This window comes from Rana temporaria, chromosome 4 (genome assembly GCF_905171775.1).
Source record: "Rana temporaria chromosome 4, aRanTem1.1, whole genome shotgun sequence".
NCBI lineage: Eukaryota > Metazoa > Chordata > Amphibia > Anura > Ranidae > Rana > Rana temporaria.
Window position 1 is genome coordinate 37,859,892 of NC_053492.1, and position 22,718 is coordinate 37,882,609.

Here is a 22,718-nt window from a genome sequence, read left to right on the forward strand (position 1 = left end):
TCAAAATTACTGGCCTTTGAAATGCTGTCATTCCGTCTGGTGGAGACGCAGAGTTTTAAAAGCCTGATGGCATTGGCTGTCCCACAGTACGTCGTGCCCAGCCGTCACTACTTTTCCAGGCGGGCCATCCCTTCCCTGCACAACCAAGTGGAGGACAAAATCAGGTGTGCACTGTGCAACGCCATCTGTGCCAAGGTCCACCTAACTACGGATGCGTGGACCAGTAAGCACGGTCAGGGACGTTATATCTCCCTAACAGCGCACTGGGTAAATGCAGTGGCGGCTGGGCCTGAGGCGCATAGCAGTTTGGCGCATGTCCTTCCACCACCGAGGATTGCAGGGCGCTTCAGTTTGCCTCCTGTTCCTAACTCCTTCTACTTCGCTTCCTCATCCTCTACCGCCTCCTCATCCAGTCAGCGTAACAAATTCACCACCAACTTCAGCACAGCCATGGGTAAACGCCAGCAGGCAGTTTTAAAACGTTCCTGTTTGGGGGAAAAACCACACACCGCGCAGGATTTGTGGAGGGACATGGAACAACAGACCGATGAGTGGTTGGCGTCAGTGAGCCTCAAGCCGGGCCTGGTGCTGTGCGATAACGGGCGAAATCTCGTAGCAGCTCTGGGCCTAGCCGGTTTGACGCACATTCCTTGCCTGGCGCATGTGCTGAATTTGGTGGTGCAGAGTTTCCTGAGAACTTACCCCGATATGCCACAGCTGCTGCAGAAAGTGCGGGCCGTCTGTGCGCACTTTCGGAGTTCTCACCCTGCTGTTGCTCGCCTGGCACTTCGGCCTTCCCGCTCACCGCCTCATATGTGATGTGCCCACAAGGTGGAACTCCACCTTGCACATGCTGGACAGACTGTGCGAGCAGCAGCAGGCGATAGTGGAGTTCCAGCTGCAGCACGCACGCGTGAGTCGCTCTGCGGAACAGAACCACTTTACCACCAATAACTGGGCCTCCATGCGAGACCTGTGTGCCTTGTTGCGATGTTTTGAGTACTCCACCAACATGGCCAGTGCCAATGACGCCGCTCTCAGCGTGACTATCCCAGTACTATGTCTCCTTGAAAAAACGCTACGGGCGATGATGGAACAGGATGTGGCACAGGAGGAGGAGGAGGAGGAGGAGGAATCGGGATAATTTGCAAGGCTTTCAGGGCAGTCATTCACAAGTGGCTCCGAGGGTGGGTTCATGCACCAACAAAGGCCAGGTACACAATTGTCTAGCAAGGGCACAGTTCTGGAGGATGACGCGGTGGAGGATGAGGAGGAGGAAGACATGGAGGAGGAGGAGGAACCATGTTCACAGCAGGATGGCATCCAGACCAGCTCATGGCCATCACTGGTGCGTGGCTGGGGGGATACAGAGGACACAGATGATACACCTCCCACAGAGGACAGCTTTTCGTTGCCTCTGGGCAGCCTGGCACACATGAGCAATTACATGCTGCAGTGTCTCCGCAACGACCGGCGTGTTTCGCACATTATGACAGGTGCTGATTACTGGGTGGCCACGCTGTTGGATCCCCGTTACAAGGACAATGTACCGTCCTTAATCCCCTCACTGGAGCGTGAACGCAAGATGCGCGAGTACAAGCGCACGCTGGTAGACGCGCTGCTGGTGCAATTCCCACCTGGCAGCGGGGGCACAGTGGAAGCAGAAGGCGAAGGCAGAGGAGGAGGAGGAGGTTGCCAACACAGCAGGGGCACCGCCAGCACCTCAGAAGGCAGGGTTAGCATGGCCGAAATGTGGAAAAGCTTTGTCAGCACGCCACAACAAACAGCACCACCAGCTGATATGGAATGTTTTAGCAGGAGGCAGCATTTCAGCAACATGGTGGAGCAGTATGTGAGCACACCCCTACACGTACTGAATGACGGCATTGCCCCCTTAAACTTCTGGGTCTCCAAATTGGGCACATGGCCTGAGCTTGCCCTTTACGCCTTGGATGTGCTGGCCTGCCCTGCGGCCAGTGTATTGTCTGAACGTGTATTTAGCACGGCAGGGGGCGTTATCACAGACAAGTGCAGCCGTCTGTTCAGAGCCAATGTGGACAAGCTCACGTTCATTAAAATGAACCAGGCATGGATCCCAGAGGAGTTGTCCGTACCTTGTGCAGAATAGACACCGGGCCGGCCTTACCCAGCCATTGTTTTTTTCTGAGCTTTCTAGGGTTGCTATCTCATCCCTTTCAAAGCAAAAACATATTAATTACACAGGTTCTCTGGCTGATTAAGGTGCTGCTAATTAAACTCACTTGGTGCCTTATCGACATTAAATTAGTCCCAGAACCTGTGTAATTACTGTTCAGGTTTAAAGGGATGAGGTAGCAACCCTAGATCTGTCTCACTCTTTTGGGGTTTACCCTAATTTAAAAAATAAATCAATTAAAAACCAAAACCTGCTGTGTTGGCTACCTCCTCCTCCTCCTCCTCCTCCACCGCCGCTTCCACCTTCAGTCACATTCTTAGGCTTGCGCACTGCAACTGCTTTATTTAAGTCCCACCAGAGGTTCTCAATCGGATTTAAGTCTGGTGACTGCGATGGCCACTCCAAAATGTTCCAGCCTTTAATCTGCAACCATACTCTAGTGGACTTGGCGGTATACTTGGGATCATTGTCCTGTTGAAAGGTCCAACGTCTCCCAAGCCTCAGGTTTCTGACGGACTGCATCACATTGTCATCCAATATCTCCTGGTACTGAAGAGAATTCATGGAACCTTGCACACGCTGAAGCTTCCCTGTACCTGCAGAAGCAAAACAGCCCCAAAGCATGATTGCCCCCCCGCCATGCTTCACAGTAGGCAAGGTGTTCTTTTCATCATAGGCCTTGTTCTTCCTCCTCCAAACATAGCGTTGATCCATGGGCCCAAACAGTTGTAATTTTGTTTCATCGGTCCACAGAACACAATCCCAAAACGTGTGTGGTTTGCCCACATGACTTTTGGCATACTGCAATCGACTCCTATTCTTTGGAGACAGCAAGGGGGTGCGCCTGGGAGTTCTGGCATGGAGGCCTTCATTACGCAGTGTGCGCCGTATTGTCTGAGCAGAAACTTCAGTACCCACATCTGACAAATATTTTCTCAGTTCCTCAGCAGTCACACGTGGACTTTTCTCCACTCTACGCTTCAGGTAGCGCACAGCAGTGGAAGTCAGCATCTTCTTTCTGCCACGACCAGGTAGCGTTTCAACAGTGCCTTTTGCCTTAAATTTTGCATTTACTACTGTATTACAAAACCAATTGATGCCATATTAGTTGCATATGGTTCTTTATGAAGTCCTTGTAGGATTTCATTCTGAATACAATTACAAATGTACACTAAATTCCCTAAAACCCTTTACAGCATTGGGGGGTTCAATAATTTTGAACAAAACTGTATGGACCTCGTCCTCAAAGGTCAAAAATCATTATATTTTTTTTTTTATGTTATTTTAAGTTATTTCCCTATCCACATTTATTTCCAGAGTACTTGCCATGCTCTTCCTGACATTTTGCTGCCATTTTCAGCCCTCCAGCCCTTTCCCTTAGTTTTTTAGAGACATTTTTGTAGTCAAAAGTCCGGGTCCCCATTGACTTCAATGGGGTTCGGGTCAAAGTCCGGGTTCGGGTTCGGTCCCGAACCCGAACTTTTTTTTCAAATTTGGGTTTGGGTCCGAACCCGAACATTCAGGTGTCCGCTCAACTCTAGTTGTAAACCTCAGCCATGAAATGTGAACAAAGCACATGCTGTATATTTGCAGAAAGCACATGCTGTATATTTGCAGAATACTTTTTTTTTAATCAGCATTTCAGAAGGGGTGTACAAAAGAGAAGACTGCAGATAAACAAGTAAAACATATGTAGGAGGATTTGTTTCATCTCTGTGTATCATATGAAGCTATTTACTTCACTGGATATATGAGAAGGTAACAACCACTTTACTAATAATTTAACCTGAAACTCCTGGGAGGCACTTTTGCACGGATTGATCCCATCATTGACAAGGAACCAGTGGAAGCTGGTGGGACTTGTTTTTCTAGCTGCCTGCCCACCCTCGGTTAGAGCATGGAAACATCCATTTCTCTATTTTTATAAAATGCAACTAAGGCTCATGGGCAGGATGGTACACAAGAAGTTCACCTCCATTCTAGATGGACACCCCCGCCCACTTTCTCAAAGTTTGGGATCCTTGGATCACCTATAATACCCAGGTGACCGTTCACAGGACAATGCTCCTAAGGGTCCTTTCACACGGAGCGGACCGTTTTCGTGTCCGCTCCGTGTGTGTCCGGCAGCTCAGCGGAGATCATCCGTAATCCCCGCTGAGCTGTCGGCGGATAGGGCGTAAACGGACTTGTAATAAACGGACGAACGGTCCGCTAGTGTGTAAGAGGCCTAATTTGACCTTATTTAGCAACTTGATGGTGCAATCTTCTGGCTGAACCCTGTAGGAGAGACTCCTCTTTTTTCCTCTCTCTTCCTTCCTCCCAGGCAAGCCTCCTCTGTAATGTTTCTTACTCTCACCTCTTATTTCCCCCCCCCCCCCTTTTTTTTTCCTCATCTTCTTTGCACATTGTGTTTTTGGCTATTGTCAGCAGGAGCAACCCTGATCACCTGAGATATCATACCTTCTCAACCAAGATTTTCGTGCATACTGTTGGGTACTGTGTTTTACCTCTAACTTCGCTGATATGGGCAATTGTGTCCTTGCAACCCATTCTTGTCTAAAATCTTGTCCCATTATTAGTACCATTTTCCTGTATTATTGCTTGCAGTTAATGCCTTTTTCTATTGTAAAACTTGGAAAACCTAATACATTTTTTGTACAACAAAATGTGGGTTTCCTTGCATGTCATCAAAACCCTCTCATCTAAACCTCGTCAAATTTTTTCTACCCTTAATTCCTTACTACACCCCCCACTGCCCCCACCCATCAACTTGCTTACTGCTCAACAGATTGCCAACCATTTCAAAGGCAAAATAGACACAATTCGCAAAGAGATATCCAGCATTCAAATTCCTCCCCTACCCAACACAGTGGGTCCAACACCACATTCAATACTCTCCTCCTTTTGCCCAGTTACCACAGATGAAGTTGATAAACTCCTCTCCATGGCCCACCTCACTACCTGTCCCCTGGACCCTATCCCCTCTCAATTACTGCGACCACCTTCCAGCTCTATCCTTAACTCCCTAACCCACATCTTCAACCTCTCCTTTCTCCTCCGTCACCTTTCCTTCCTAGCTCAAACATGCACTGGTTACACCCATACTTAAAAAACACTCACTAGACCCCTCCTGCTTGAATAACTTAAGACCCATCTCCCTGCTCCCGTTTGCCTCCAAGCTCATCGAACGCCTTTTCCATGACCGAATGAGTCGCTACCTCACGGACAACAACCTTCTCGACCCTCTACTGTCTGGCTTCCGCCCACAACATTCTACTAGAACTGCCCTACTAAAACTCACCAACAATGACCTACTTACTGCTAAAACCAATGGCAATTACTCCATACTTATACTTTTAGACCTCTCTGCTGCCTTTGACACAGTTGACCACCTGCTCCTCCTCACCAACAATCAACAAACAAAAAACAATAAACTTTTTATTTCAACTTTAGTATAAACATTTGGTACATTAATGTACAAACATGAAAATGTTGTGCCAGCATTTGACAATATAGTTAGAAGGGCCTTGCTCAAATGAGCTTACAATTTACAAGGGCAAGACACTAAAAATTTGACACATTAAACAAAACACATTAGAAAAGCAGGGATACAAATAAAGCTAACAACAAGCATGACTAACCTTTTTTGTGACCGGAAGTCCTCACCCCAAACCACTCTTGCAAAATCACCCCCCCAAAACACATACTCACAATCTTCCACACCCTCACAATCTTCCACACCCTCACAATTCCCTTTCCGACACACATCAAAAGTGTACAAATCCCTCCTCTTCGTAAACAATCTTGTAGTCAAACACTCTTGCAAACCCATCCATACAATCTCTTTCTGTTCATTCGTCACCCCACGCACTCTCATCTTCCACACTTCTGCCGCCACTGTCACATTCTCTTCTTTTAAATTACATACACTCTCCCTTTCCATCAACCATTTGTTAACCCTTCTCTTATCCCTTTCTCCTTCTCCTAAGTCTGCCAACTTCAACTCAACCCTAAACCTTTCCAATACCAAATAGTCATGCGATACTACACAAGCTAACGGTACTCTTGATTCCCTCCCCAACAACCCCCACCTCTTAACTAACCAGTTCCCTGAAAACACAATCATTCTAGCACACAACCCTTCATTCTTCAAAATGAAAAAACAGTAATGCATCAACAGAAATACTCTCAGATCCACAAACCCCAGTCCCCCGCTACACTCCCGCTTGCACACATCTTCCCTCTTTATCCTATCCTTTTTAGATCCCCCAAAAAAGGTAAAGATCAACTTATTCATTTTTCTCAGTCTTCCTGGAGGGAAGATATTACTCTTATATAAGACCACAGGCAAAATTACCGCTTTACTAATCAATCTTAGGTTTTTTTTGCTACGTTCTCGCCCCAACTCATTCCAACATACATCCCCCTTTCATCCTTTGATCAAACACAATCCCAAGAACCCTCACTCCCTCCTCAACTCTCACAATCTGCTCCTCCAGACATTCCACCTGCCTTCCATACACACTCATACTACATCTACTCCAATTTACACTCATTCCTGAACACACACAAAGGATTGATAAGAGCAACTTCACTCTCCTAACCCACACTACTGACATCATCTATGTATCCTAGACATGTAACTTCCCTCCCTCCACTTCCCGGCGCCAAAAAGTCCTGCATCACTTTATCCCCCTGTATGAGTTTTAAAGCGGAGTTCACGCAAGAAAAAAAAAATATTAAAAGCCAGCAGCTACAAATACTGCAGCTTCTGACTTTTAATAAAAGAACACTAACCTGTCCAGTGCACCCGCAACATCTCTCTGCTACCCCACCGCCATCCTCGGTGAGGGAATCAGGAAGTGAAGCCTTGCGGCTTCACTGCCTGGTTCCCTACTGTGCATGCGCAAGTAGCGCAGCGTGTTCCCAGTGGTTCCCGCTGTCTCCTGAGACCAGTGTGTTTCCCAGAAGACCGCAGGGGGATGAGAAGTGAAGCGACTCCCATGGGAGTCATTCCCTTAAGTGGGTGCAAATACCTGTATTATACAGGTATCTGCACCCCCTCCCCCCTGAAAGGTGCCAAATGTGACACCGGAGGATGGGGGGGGGTTCTGAAAAGCGGAAGTTCCATTTTTGGGTGGATCTCCGCTTTAACAAGGGGTGTATAAAACAATTAAACAAAATAGGGGACAAGGGACAACCTTGCCTAACCCCAGATTTCACAGGGAAAAATCTACCAAACCTCCCATTAACTAAAACCCTACTCCCAATCCCACCATATAACCCCTTTAACCCCCTGAGTGGTATTCCCAAGTCTGGCTCGGGGTGAAATTTCAGCACCAATAGCGGTATCCCCAAGCCAGACTCAGGATCGCATTGCAGTATTCACAGGCAGAGGTTACTTACCTTGTCCCTGGATCCTGCGATGCCTCCCTGCTGTGTGATCGAGCTGTGTCTCCTCGCTCGATTCACACAGTGCCGAGTGCCGCCGAGCTCTGTTCCCTGCGGCGTTGTGACGCACGATGGCAGAGATCGGCGCCAAATTCAAAAAAGTAAATACATAGTACACATACAGTATACTGTAATCTTACAGATTACAGTACTGTATGAAATAAATAAACACTGGATCTGGCCAGTGGGACTAATAGGAATCTGTCTCCTGCTCTACTTAAGGCTTTATCTGATTTACAAAATCACCCAAACCTGATTTTAAAGCCGGCTGATAAGGGTGGAAATGTGGTTGTCATGGATGTCGGGGCATATGAATCTATGTGCCTCGACATCCTTGACAACAGAGATTGGTACAGACTAGGGATGAGCCGAACACCCCCCTGTTCGGTTTGCACCAGAACTTGCGAACACACCAAATGTTCGTGTGAACTTTAGAACCCCGTTAAAGTCTATGGGACTCGAACATTTGAAATCTAAAGTGCTAATTTTAAAGGCTAATATTCAAGTTATCGTCCTAAAAAGTGTTTGGGTACCTGGGTCCTGTCCCAGGGGACATGTATCAATGCAAAAAAAAGTACAATGTACCCCATTACCAATTCACATAGGGGGGGGCAGGATCTGGGGGTCCCCTTTGTTAAAGCCCCCCGCCCGCAGACCCCCACAACCACCGGGCAAGGGTTGTGGGGATGAGGCCCCTGTCCCCATCAACATGGGGACATCCTCCCCATGTTGAGGGCATGTGGCCTGGTACGGTTCAGGAGAGCGGGGGGCCGGACTCTGTCCCCCCCTCTTTTCTGCGGCCGGCCAGGTTAACGTGCTTGGATAAGGGGTCTGGTGTGAATTTTTGGGGGGACTCCACGCCATTTTTTTTAAATTTGGGGTGGAGTTCTCCTTAAAATCCACACCAGACCTGAAGGGTCTGGAATGGATATTTGGGGGGAACCCCACGTCATTTTTTTAAAATTGACGGCGGGGTTCCCCTTAATATCCATTCCAGACCTGAAGGGCCTGGTAATGGAATTTGGGGGGACCCCCACTCTATTTTTTTTTTTTTATGAATGAATTTGCTCTGAATTGCCAGAGCCGACAATTCATTATAGCCGCAAGTCCGGTTTGAAAAGACTTTTTTTCCTTTCAGAAATGACACTTAGTGCAGGGACAGTTCTATGTACGGGAAACATGCGCTATTTCACATGCTAACTTTACATCCCCCCTAGGTACGAAATTTAAAGTAATATTTCACTTTTATTGTTTCACTTTTAGCATTATTAAATTCACTGCTCCCGAAAAAACGGCCGTTTTTACAACTTTTTTTTGCATTGATACATGTCCCCTGGGACAGGACCCAGGTCCCCAAACACTTTTTAGGACAATAAATTGCATATTAGCCTTTAAAATTAGCACTTTAGATTTCTCCCATAGACTTTAACAGGGTGTTCCGTGGCTTTTCGAATTTGCCGCAAACACCCCTAATTGTTCGTTGTTCGCCGAACAGGCGAACAGGCAATGTTCGAGTCGAACATGAGTTTGACTCGAACTCGAAGCTCATCCCTAGTACAGACCCATCTCTAGAACACTGATTGATAATTTCATTAAAGAGTATGTCAATTTAAATTTTGGAGCCTATCAGAGAGGCATTATTGATTTGAGTACCTGGGATTTTTTAAATGTCAAGGAATCTAAAATCCCTACATTCTATGCTCTCCCCAAAGTACATAAGTCTCTTGAACATCCTCCAGGACGACCCATTGTCTCTGGATGTCAGGGTTTGATGGAAAATGCCAGCGCTTTGATATACAGATATCTGCTTCCCCATGTAATTTCCCTTCCCTCCTATGTGAAGGACACAATCAATCTACTTCAAACCATTGATGGCAAATCCATTCCTTCTGGAGCCTGGCTGGTGGCTCTCGATGTAGAGAGCCTCTATAATTCTATCCCTCATGTGAGAGGTTTGAAGGTTATTTCCATCGAGCTCAAAGCACGTGGCATCTCTTTTGATTCATACAATGATTTTGTTCTGAAGTTATTGAAGTTTATTTTGACTCGAAACTTATTTATGTTTGGCCCCCCCCACTTCCTCCAGATACAGGGAGTAGCTATGGGGACCAAATGTGCCCCTAGCTATGCTAACCTGTATCTGGGGGGGTGGGAGAAGGAGATCTTTTCAGACTGTTGCCTGTCTAATTTGCTTTTGAATGTCATTGAATGGCATAGATATATAGACGACATTCTCATCTTTTGGTCCGGTACCAGGGATGAGCTCACACAGTTAATGGATCTGCTGGCAATTAACTATTACAATATGAGGTTCACTATGGAGTGTGGCCAGTCCATGGTGAGCTTCTTGGATTTGCAGATCCATGTTGACTCAACTGGTCGTTTGCATTTGTCCCTATATCGTAAGCCCTCAGCGGGCAATACCATTTTTCATGCAACTAGCACACATCCTGAACCTCTTTAAGACAGCATCCCATACAGCCAGTTTCTCAGACTCAAGAGAAACTGTACTAGGGATACGGACTTCCATGTCGCAGCAAACAAACTGCATTTGAGATTACACTCTCAAGGTTACAGGCGATCCCTGCTTAAACGTTCCTTTAACAAGGCCATTAAACTGGATTGATCTGCTCTTATTCATTCCACTACAAAAAACAGAAGGACACCAACTCTGTTAAAATCATGATGCAGTTCTCACAACAACATGTGCAAATGAGAAAGATTTTCAAGAAGTTCTGGCCCCTGCTCACAGCTGATAACATTATTACAAAATATGTTAAACCCTACCCTGAAATCACCTCCAAGCGAACACCCTCTCTTAGGGATCGTCTTGTAAAAAGTCATTATACACCCAGATACCCAGATGTCCATCTCTACTGGTACCTTTGCCTGTGGACATTGTGACATCTGTCCATTCATCAGCAATAATAATGTCACTCCTTTACCAAACGGTAAAATTCACAAACCCAAATTTCGGATTACTTGTCAATGTATAGGTGTTGTCTGACTAGTTGCCAATGTGGATGCTTCTACGTTGACAAAACTAAAAGGCCCTTTCTGAAACGCATTAAAGATCACGTCAACCCGTTGTATAAAAGTCTGATGACCACTGCTCCCAACAGACATGTAGGCTGCTTACATGACTTCGATATTAACTCCATAAACTTTGCAGCATTAGAACATGTACCCTTGCATGTCCGTGGCGGAGGCATTGATCAGACCTTGCTTCAGCTCGAAACCAAATGGATACATGTGCTAGATGCCGTTAAATTCCCTGGTTTGAACGAATATATTAGTTTCAAGCCCTTTTTATGATAAAATTGTGTAAATCTATTATTTTCACTGCATCTGGTAATTTGTCCGCATTTGGGAGTTGTGTGGTCTGGCCATTCCATCCTCCCACACATTTTTCCACCTTGTTCCCTTCCCCCTCATTTGACCATTGGCTCGCCCCCCTTTAGTGACCAACCATGCCCCATTTTCCACCTCTGGGGTACACATTAGTTTAGGCTGACATAACTGACTAATCCTCATCACCTTATTAAATCAATATTTTTATTTTATATAACATTTTCATATATTTGCTAGACTCTTGACTCTGTTTAAAATTGGTACAATCATTGTATATTTGATGTTCCTGTGATGGTATTAGAATGATATCTCCGTCAAACATTCCCTTCTTCCCATAAAGAAAGTCACCCAATATTCCACGAGGAGGAATATTCCTGGAATCGCCCAATAAGCCACACATGAGTCAGAGCTTACTGCTGGAACAAGACACTTTAATGGCAGCATGCTGCTGGTATATATGCAGTTTACAAGATAAATCCTCAATCACAGAACAATGAACTCTCCACCCCCTTTCCACACACAGTGGGGGCTCCTATACAGATTATAGGCAGACACTTTGGCGCCGACTCTGAAGACACATTTCTTTAGATAATGACATCAGTGAAGGTAATTACTAGTTGTAACAGAATACGTTATCTAGAGAGCTTGGCCCCGCATATAGAAGAGGTAATTACCACAATGAAGCAATCAGAATACTTAACATGAGCCCCTTATCTAATCACAGTAAACAGTAAACACAGGTCTCCTTCACACACACAATAGATCAATTACCCTTTCAAATAGGGAGCTGGCTGAGGAAGGGACATTAACATTTCAACAGAGGAATGAGTCACACCTGAAATCACCTGTTACCTCTAACACACACACAATTACTAGCAGGGAGAATTACACTGAAGCATATCCTTCATAGTTCCTAAGTTATATTATTCATTGTAGTATTTCATTACTGTCCTGTCACTTTAATAATTGTCTTCTTTTGCTCCTACCGGAGCTACTCCATACGCTTGAAGACGCATTTGACTCGGGTACCTTACCTAGATCTATGTATGAAGCTGTAGTGGTGGTAATATTGAAACCGGGAAAGGACCCTGAAAAAAACGATTCATACAGATCTACAGTTGTGTTCAAAATTATTCAACCCCCCAATGCTGTAAAGGGTTTTAGGGAATTTAGTGTACATTTGTGATTGTATTCAGAATGAAATCCTACAAGGACTTCTTAAAGAACCATATGCAACTAAAATGACATCAATTGGATTTGTAATAAAGTAGTAAATGTGTATTTTGTGAATTCTTCATTTACACAATTATTCAACCCCTTAAAGACTACCACTCTGAAGAACAGAGGTTCATTGAAGTGTTTTCAATCAGGTATTGAAAACACCTGTGGATGTCAGGGAGCAGCAATAAAGCCTAATAAGCACCAATCAGGCAGCTTTAAAATGACTGTGATACTCAGATCCTTCTAGACATTTACTGGTGTAGTTACAAACATGGTGAAGTCAAGAGAATGGTCGGGGAAGACAAGAGAAGAGGTGATTACTCTTCACAGGAAGGGCAATGGCTATAAGAAGATTGCAAAGATGTTAAACATACCAAGAGACACCATAGGAAGCATCATTCGCAAATTCAAAGCAAAGGGCACTGTTGAAACGCTACCTGGTCGTGGCAGAAAGAAGATGCTGACTTCGACTGCTGTGCACTACCTGAAGCGTAGAGTGGAGAAAAGTCCCCTTGTGACTGCTGAGGAACTGAGAAAAGATTTGTCAGATGTGGGTACTGAAGTTTCTGCTCAGACAATACGGCGCACACTGCGTAATGAAGGCCTCCATGCCAGAACTCCCAGGCACACCCCCTTGCTGTCTCCAAAGAATAAGAAGAGTCGACTGCAGTATGCAAAAATCATGAGGACAAACCACAGAAGTTTTGGGATTGTGTTCTGTGGACTGATGAAACAAAATTAGAAGTGTTTGGGCCCATGGATCAACGCTATGTTTGGAGGAGGAAGAACAAGGCCTATGATGAAAAGAACACCTTGCCTACTGTGAAGCATGGCGGGGGGTCAATCATGCTTTGGGGCTGTTTTGCTTCTGCAGGTACAGGGAAGCTTCAGCATGTGCAAGGTACCGTGAATTCTCTTCAGTACCAGGAGATATTGGATGACAATGTGATGCAGTCCGTCACAAACCTGAGGCTTGGGGAGACGTTGGACCTTTTAACAGGACAATGATCCCAAGCATACCTCCAAGTCCACTAGAGCATGGTTGCAGATTAAAGGCTGGAACATTTTGGAGTGGCCATCGCAGTCACCAGACTTAAATTCCGATTGAGAACCTCTGGTGGGACTTAAAGAAAGCAGTTGCAGTGCACAAGCCTAAGAATGTGACTGAACTGGAGGCTTTTTCCCGTGACGAATGGGCGAAGATACCCGTAGATCGCTGCAAGACACTTGTGTCAAGCTATGCTTCAAGTTTAAAAGCTGTTATAACTGTAAAAGGATGTTGTACTAAGTACTAAGATTGAATGTCAATTGGGGGTTGAATAAAACTGATAATGATGTGAGCACAGAAAAGACATTTGTGGTTATTTCATTATAAATGTTATGTTATATTTGTCTGACCTACACGTGCCTCATTGATTTAATTGTAAGCAGGATGACTGAATGATCAAAATCAATGTCAAACTGGGCAAAACAATCAATTTCAGTGGGGGTTGAATAATTTTGAATACAACTGTATTTCACTGTTGAATACGGACTTGAAACTCCTCACGAAAGTAATTGCTATGCGACTTTCTGCGGTGGTGGCTGCACTGGTGCATCCGGATCAGTCCGGTTTCATACCAGATAGATCTACGGCAAATAATTTGCGACGACTTTTTCTTAATATGCAGATCCCCACTGACAATCATGGACATAGAGCGATACTTTTGCTGGATGCCGCTAAGGCTTTTGATAGTGTGGAGTGGGAGTATCTGTGGAAAGTGCTGGAGAAGTTCAGACTGGGCAAGAATAATATCTCTTGGATTAAGCTGCTGTATAAAGCACCTAAAGCGTGTATTCGAATAAATAACACCCTTTCACCCTCCTTTGAGTTACATAGGGGAACGAGGCAGGGTTGCCCCCTGCCCCCCCTGCTTTTCGCCTTGGCCTTAGAACCTTTGGCGGCGGCTATAAGGGGGAATCCAGAAATACAGGAATTTAGGCGGGGAGAACTAGAGGACAAATTGGCATTATATGCAGATGATGCGCTGTTGTTTCTAGGTGACACGTCTACATCCCTGACCCACCTTATGGAATTGGTTCATACCTTTGGAACCTTCTCCGGTTTTAAAATTAATTGGGATAAGTCTACCCTTCTTCCACTAGATCCGCTCTTGGGACCTTTACCGCAGATTGCTGACCAGATTAAAATTGTAGATAAATTTAAATATTTAGGTATTATGGTTCACCCTAATTTAGATCAATATATCAAACTGAATGTGGAACCCATTCTTAAAAAATTTCAGGAAAAAACAACGAGCTGGATCAAGCTGCCGCTGTCTGTTGTGGGGCGCTGTAACTTGATCAAAATGATCTGGAACCCTCAGCTACTCTACGTGCTCCATAATGCTCCTATATGGATCCCCGCCCAAGTGTTTAAGAAATGTAACACTATATATCGAGCATTAATATGGAGGAAACTGATTCCAAGAATTAAATTAGAAACCTTACAGGAGAGGAGGGACTTGGGAGGCTTAGCAGCACCAAACCCATTTCTTTATTTTATCGCGGCACAGTTACAACATTTGGCAGGATGGTTGTGCCCGGGATCCTTGGACCCCACCAGAAATATGGTGAGAGCCCAGGTAACCGGAGATAACTTGGTGGAATGTATAGAGGCGGGGGAACTGGGGGCTATCGACCAGTACCCCACACTTATACTTATAGACAAGATTTGGAACAAAACTAAACACCTGCAATACAGTATATGGGATACACTAGCTGGTCACGTATATGGGGGAATAGTAATTATCCAGAACTTAATAAATTACAAAATTTTATTGATTGGGAGAAATGGGGAGTAAAATATATTTCACAACTATACGATGGAAGGGTGCTTAAGGACTTTCAGTCGTTACGTGAGGAATTTGACCTACCTAATACACTTTTCTTTCAATATTTACAACTGCGACATGCTATTTCTGCGCAGGCTACAACAACTACATGGGAGCTTACTAGGCTGACAATGCTTATGAAGTTAACTACGGCACCCTCCAGGAAAGGACAAATTTCGTCCTTGTATAGTGCCCTTCTTGGACATGTTGCTACGGCGATGACGCTGAAGTGTAGAGCTGGCTGGGGGGACGACATAGGATATATTACTGATGACGAATGGAATACAATACTAGGTAATGTCCCCAAGATAACATTATCATCAACTCAGCAGCTAACTCAGCTTTTTATTATTCATCGTACATATCGTACACCTGAAAAGCTATATAAATGGCATAGAAGGGAGGACCCACTTTGCCCCCGATGTCTAGTGGACAACGGGACCCTTGTTCATATGCTCTGGAGATGTCGGAAGCTGCAGCGCTATTGGAGGGCGGTGGTGGACACCGTTAATAGCATATGGCACCTTCAACTTCCTATGGATCCTAAGATATGTTTGTTGGGGTGGCTGGATGGAGAAAGGTATAGCCCAGATACCCTTATTGCTATCCTAAGGTCCCTGTTTTTGGCCAGGAAGCTTATTGCTAGGAAATGGTTGTCGGTAATGGCCCCCACACACACAGAGTGGATAGTATCGGTTAAGGAATCTCTGGTTAGGGAACAACTTACATACAAACACAGGGGTAATGTGGGGAAGTTTGAGAAAATATGGGATCCCTGGCTGAATACTCCAGGGCTGGCACCACTGCGGCTGATGCAAAGTAGAACCCCTGAAGATAGAGATGCAGTGCCCATTAGACCGGCGTAGAACAAAACAGGTTTGAAGGGTAGTAGAAGGAAGGTAGAGAAAAAGAAGGGAAAAGGGGGAGGAATAGAAATACCTATGAAGGGTACACTTAAGGTTCTTAGATATAATGTACCCAATATAGTGCTGAAGAACATAGAGGTGCGGAATGGTTATATATGTGTTCATGAAGACAAGTGAAACCTGTAGTGTAATATAATATGTAATATTCTGAACTGAATTTTAAAGAAAAAAGTTGTGTCCTACTAAGTATGTTTTGTATGTCAAAAACTTAATAAAAAAGTATCTGATTAAAAAAAAAAATTGTCTTCTTTGGCTCGGATCTCTGGTTAGGCATTAATACCTACATACAGATCCCACCACAAGTGGGAGTCGGATGAATCTCAACTGGCCCCATTTTGGTGCACAGTATACCCCCTTTCCCCACCCCTCATATATCCCTTCCTTTTGTCCCACATGTTTTAACCTGGTCATCCCTCGTTCTGGTGCGTTCCTATCCCCTTAGCGAATTATGTGGCGGGTGGCAGTGTTTACATTTGGCCATGAGCAATTTTATGTGCAGCCTTGTCAGCTGTGGTCATTTTCTAGCACGGATGCCGCATTTTCCTTTCCTTCTTTCATCCCTATATAATGGTTATTGTGCTTGTTCTGCTTTCCCTTCTTTTCCACCTCCTGGGTGCGTGCGCCTCCTTGTCACCCACAGCCCTGCCTTACACGCTGGCTAAACGTCAATCCGTGACGCCGCTATGCGATTGCAGGGGAGTATGGGGCTTGTAGGCACGATGTGCGCACACGCGGCCTTTAATCCGATGTACCTGTGACATCATCACGTCACCGTCGGACGCCGCGGGGGGCTTTAAAAAGCCCTCCCTCTCATATCCTCACCGCTGCTGGCAGGGACACTGACACCTGGACACGCATCTTGTGCGGTAAGCTTCGTTTTTGCCACACAGCTATTTTTCATTGTAGCTATGTCTGGCATTTCATTAACAATATTGGACTTATTTATTTTCCCTTTTACCTCTCTCCCCCTTTTTTTCTCCCTAAGGAATCCCTTTTCATCTCCATATACGGGGCTGTTCTGGTGCTGTTGCCATCCAATGCACATTACAACTCTGACCCTGCTCTGTAATTAGGCCATCTGTGACCTGACTTGTAAGTTCTGTCTCATACAACTGCAAATAGACAGGTCTTGCCATCATTTTGCTACCTCACTCTCATTAGTGATTATGATATATCTCCCTTTTTCTCTCTCTCTCTCTTTTTTTAGACACTAACTGTCTACTGTTAGTCCAGTGTCCCTGCAATCGTTCCTTGTTTGTGTTTTTAATCACTAACTCCCTGAGGTAGGTTCTGGCCATGGTGCAATACATACTCCCTCTTTATATTATGACTAATATTGTATTCAATGAATTTTTCTCACATTATGTGGTATGTGGCCCTATCCTCATTATTACCCATTTTACTGTCCACCTTAGCCGCAGCTTTGGGATACTGGATCCGTACCCACTCCGAGGGGACACCTCACCAGGCTGCATGGGGAGCAAAGGGTAGGTTTTTTCATTCTATCTATCCCATAGGGATATCCTGTGACCTTGGTTCTTGATGCCGCGCCACATGTCCTAGCCAAACTATTTATGTTTTGAATTGTTACTCAAAAAATAATTAAAACGTACTGTATTCTATGTAATTGATGAAATTGTTAAACTATTTTTGTTCTATCTCTTTAGAGCCTTTCACTGAGATGGTCTAGTCTTAAATCCCCTGACGAAGCCAATGATTGGCGAAACTAGTTGGGTAGACTTGATCTGTGACCTGTATCTCTATGTACTGCTCCCAGATCTGTTTTGCTCTATTGTCATTTGAACCATATTTTATCTTTTTGTAACTCAATAAAAAAAAAATATTTTTATAAATAAATCACATTGTTTGGTTTCTATTTTGGCACCGCAATAATCCTGTATCCTCCAAATCCCTTAATTTAAATACACACCTCCTTTGTCCCTAGTGGTCTGCCCAGTGTCCTACATGCACTTTTATATTATAAATGCTGTTCTTTCTGCCTGGAAACTGGAGATTGCCCATAGCAACCAAAAAGTGTCCCTGTATGTCAAAAGTGGTCTTAGACCAGCTAGAAAACAGCTATAATAAATTTGAATCACTTGAAAATTCGTCATAAAAAAATAAAAGTAATGACAGAGACAATTCTGCAACTGAGCAAATTTCAGTGTTTTGGATTTGATTATATTATTGTACACTTTTTTTTATAATTACATTATTATTTGTTATAATTATTTATAGTTATTTATTATATTATAATTTATGATTTTGTTTTTCAAACGTTATCATACCCGGGATGTCTACTAGACTCTTGTTTGGACAGATTTAAGTGAGTTATTCCTAAAAATTACAGGCCTGCAATATAAAACGCCAAATTTCCCTGCAAAATAATTGTACCGCTTTCAGCACCTAAAATCTGACATAATCATACCGCCAGGGAGGTTAATAACTCTATTCACCTGATGAGGTACACCCATCCTATTTAATACTATTCAATACTTCCTACAAGAACCCATGATTGGCCTTATCATACGCTTTTTCTAAATCAAAAGATGTAAGAATCACCACATTATTCCTATCCTTAGAAAACATGAGAATGTCCCTAATCAAAATTAGATTCTCAGTAATCATCTGCCCAAGCACAGCGCATGTATGTGATTCACCAACCATTTTACCAAACACTAGATAATCTCCTGGCGATAACTTTTGCAAATACCTGATAGTCTGTATTAAGGAGGTAGGTAGGAGATACAGTTTTGTTCAAAATTATTCAACCCCCCAATGCTGTAAAGTGTTTTAGGGAATTTAGTGTACATGTGTAATTGTATTCAGAATGAAATCCTACAAGGACTTCTTAAAGAACCATATGCAACTAAAATGACATCAATTGGTTTTGTAATACAGTAGTAAATGTTTATTTTGTGAATTCTTCATTTACACAATTATTCAACCCCTTAAAGACTACCACTCTGAAGAACAGAGGTTCATTGAAGTGTTTTTAATCAGGTATTGAAAACACCTGTGGATGTCAGGGAGCAGCAATAAAGCCTAATAAGCACCAATTAGGCAGCTTTAAAATGACTGTGATACTCAGCTCCTTCTAGACATTTACTGGTGTGGTTACAAACATGGTGAAGTCAAGAGAATGGTCCAGGAAGACAAGAGAAGAGGTGATTACTCTTCACAGGAAGGGCAATGGCTATAAGAAGATTGCAAAGATGTTAAACATACCAAGAGACACCATAGGAAGCATCCTTCGCAAATTCAAGGCAAAGGGCACTGTTGAAACGCTACATGGTCGTGGCAGAAAGAAGATGCTGACTTCGACTGCTGTGCGCTACCTGAAGCGTAGAGTGGAGAAAAGTCCCCGTGTGACTGCTGAGGAACTGAGAAAAGATTTGTCAGATGTGGGTACTGAAGTTTCTGCTCAGACAATACGGCGCACACTGCGTAATGAAGGCCTCCATGCCAGAACTCCCAGGCGCACCCCCTTGCTGTCTCCAAAGAATAAGAAGAGTCGACTGCAGTATGCCAAAAGTCATGTGGGCAAACCACAGAAGTTTTGGGATTGTGTTCTGTGGACTGATGAAACAAAATTAGAACTGTTTGGGCCCATGGATCAACGCTATGTTTGGAGGAGGAAGAACAAGGCCTATGATGAAAAGAACACCTTGCCTACTGTGAAGCATGGCGGGGGGTCAATCATGCTTTGGGGCTGTTTTGCTTCTGCAGATACAGGGAAGCTTCAGCGTGTGCAAGGTACCATGAATTCTCTTCAGTACCAGGAGATATTGGATGACAATGTTATGCAGTCCGTCACAAACCTGAGGCTTGAGAGACGTTTCAACAGGACAATGATCCCAAGCATACCTCCAAGTCCACTAGAGCATGGTTGCAGATTAAAGGCTGGAACATTTTGGAGTGGCCATCACAGTCACCAGACTTAAATCCGATTGAGAACCTCTGGTGGGACTTAAAGAAAGCAGTTGCAGTGCGCAAGCCTAAGAATGTGACTGAACTGGAGGCTTTTGCCCATGACGAATGGGCGAAGATACCCGTAGATCGCTGCAAGACACTTGTGTCAAGCTATGCTTCACGTATAAAAGCTGTTATAACTGTAAAAGGATGTTGTACTAAGTACTAAGATTGAATGTCACTTGGGGGTTGAATAAAACTGATAATGATGTGAGCACAGAAAAGACATTTGTGGTTATTTCATTATAAATGGTATGTTATATTTGTCTGACCTACACGTGCCTCTTTGATTTAATTGTAAGCAGGATGACTGAATGATCAAAATCAATGTCAAACTGGCCAAAACAATAAATTTCAGTGGGGGTTGAATAATTTTGAATACAACTGTAGGTACACACCTTTTTAAGCACTTGCCATGCTCTATATAGTAAAATGACATCAGCAAAGTGGTTGTGTTATCCTGACTGGATGTCATACGATGTGGTCAGGATAACAAGCCTCTGTGCACCCCCTGGGGTGCGCATTGTGGCGATTGTTGTTGCGGCGTGTCAGTCTGACTCACCGCAACTCCAATCTAGGTAAAGAGTCTGTCAGTGAACAAAACAGGAACCCTCTATTATCTGCTACTGAAAAATTAGCCAGCGGGTGGCGCACTCCACCAATCCCCTGCGGTTCAACTTTTAATTTGACCAACAATTTCAACTTACCGTTTTATAACCCCATAATGGTTGGTTACCCTGAAACCTTCTTTCACAGAGGAACAGTACCTTCTCAAGAAAGCCACAATCAGTGCAATGTCTGTGTAAGGGTTAAAGAGATGAACCACCAAAGGCTTCCCCTCCATAGCATATTATAGCAAATCAATCTGGAAGGGCCTAATAAGTTCATTACTTTCTTTTTCTATTTCCCTGCAGACATCATAATGCCTTGGTGTTGCATGATCTTGAATGCAAAGATATGGCGTACCTCCACTCCAATGGTCTTCACCAGCAATTCCTCCACAAGGCAATCCAAATTCACCTTCCGAATATAATCAGGCCAGACCTGAAAGCACAGGGTATTCTGGATATCATCTCTCTCCATCAGCTGATTGAAACTTGGCTCCTTTCGACAACCTGAAGCCTTATTGCAATCTACATAGTGCAAAGAAAAATTCAGGTCTGTTCTTACCCGCCGACAAATGCAGGTCTTCAAATAACCTAGCTAGGATTGCTCACCCGCCCAGTAAAGGACACACCCACCGATGTAATTGTTTCTGTCTCTTGAGGTAAGCCTCAAGTTCTCACACCTGTTCATTAGGAATAGGGATGAGCTTCATGTTCGAGTCAAAGTCATGTTCGACTCGAACATTGTATGTTCGATCGTTCATCGAAATAACGAACGTTATGGGCCGTTCGCGCCAAATTCGAGTGGCGTGTCACGGCCCATAATTTAGTGCGGCATTGCAGTGCATTACTGGCTGATTGGCCAAGCATGCACTATGACCGCATGCTTTGGCCAATCACAGCGCGAAAAAACTGAGAGACTTAATTGGCCAAAGCCAGGGTGGCTTTGGACATTTATGGCTCAGGGGGTTTAGTACACGCCCCACACTATATAAGGCCACCTGGAAGTTGGCCTTGTGTAGTGTGTTGCAGTGGTGGCGGTGGTGAGGAGATGGCCGTACTAATCTCAACAAGAGCCTGTCTTCAGGTAATCCGCGTACCCGGAGTGTCACCGTGGGGGAGAAAGGACGGGATCATCCGATGAATCCACCAATTGGGGACACAGCACAATGAGGTCTGGAAGGACAGCCGCTCGTTCCGTCCAATCGTGATGACGTCACATGTCTGAGACGCCGCTCTTCGATCGAAGCAATGAAGCAGAGTTGTAATTGCTGCCCTCTAGTGGAAGATCCATAGGTTGCACACTCACATGCAATATAGTGGAAGCTGCCAGCGGGAAAACAATGTTTAAAATTAAGTTGATCTTGAAAAATTGATGGATGGATTAGACTTCCATTGCTATAGGGGGATCAGGTGATAGCCTTGACGACGCGTTTCGCGCTTCAAAGCGCTTTTTCAAAGTCCTTCCAGACCTCATTGTGCTGTGTCCCCGATTGGTGGATTCATCGGATGATCCCTGCAGGCCATTAGTATGTCTGAAAGGACAACAAGGAGAGGCAGAGGGTCATAGCCGATAAAAGAGGGTAAGCAGGCTCTGCGTCTAGAGGCAACAGTGCTGCTGGTCGTGGACACGGTGCATCCTCATCAGCACGTGGCGGTGGGACACACTCGTCCTTTTTTCGGCAGCTGCCCGTGTTGAGCCGCAACATGCCGAAGACTTGGTAGAGTGGATGACTAAGCCGTCCTCATCCTCCTCATCCTCTCTTACCCAGGCTCAGGGTACTTTGTCTGGCAAAGCAGATGCCAATGCGGCCTCTTCCCTCTGCTCAATGGCATCAGTCACTCTTTCCCTAGCCCCACCATGTCCTCCTGAGGAGTCCCCCGAACTGTTTGACCACAGTGTTGGGTATATGCTGCAGGAGGATGCACAGCGTTTTGAAGGCTCTGATGATGGTACACAGCTAGAGGAAGGCATTAGTGTGAGCCCAGAGAGAGGGGGTGCCCAAGAAGGACAGCAATCTGGCAGTCATGTTCCCCCAGCTGCAGCATACTGCCAGGTTTTCTACAGTGATGAGGAGGAAGGGGATGATGAGGTCACTGACTCCACGTGGGTGCCTGATGAGTTCCAATGAGGCAGGATGTCCTCCAGGGGCCAGCTTAAGGG

General features: G+C 44.7%; 1 protein-coding gene across 1 annotated transcript in view; it reads left to right on the plus strand.

Annotated features, from left to right (window-relative positions):
• Positions 1-22,718, plus strand: part of LOC120935601 — a 211,676-nt gene that overhangs the window by 18,403 nt on the left and 170,555 nt on the right. The window contains exons 3-4 of the mRNA XM_040347650.1: positions 10,618-10,883; positions 14,219-14,946. Coding sequence (XP_040203584.1) covers positions 10,618-10,883; positions 14,219-14,946 — 994 coding nt within the window. The remainder of the gene's footprint in view (positions 1-10,617; positions 10,884-14,218; positions 14,947-22,718) is intronic.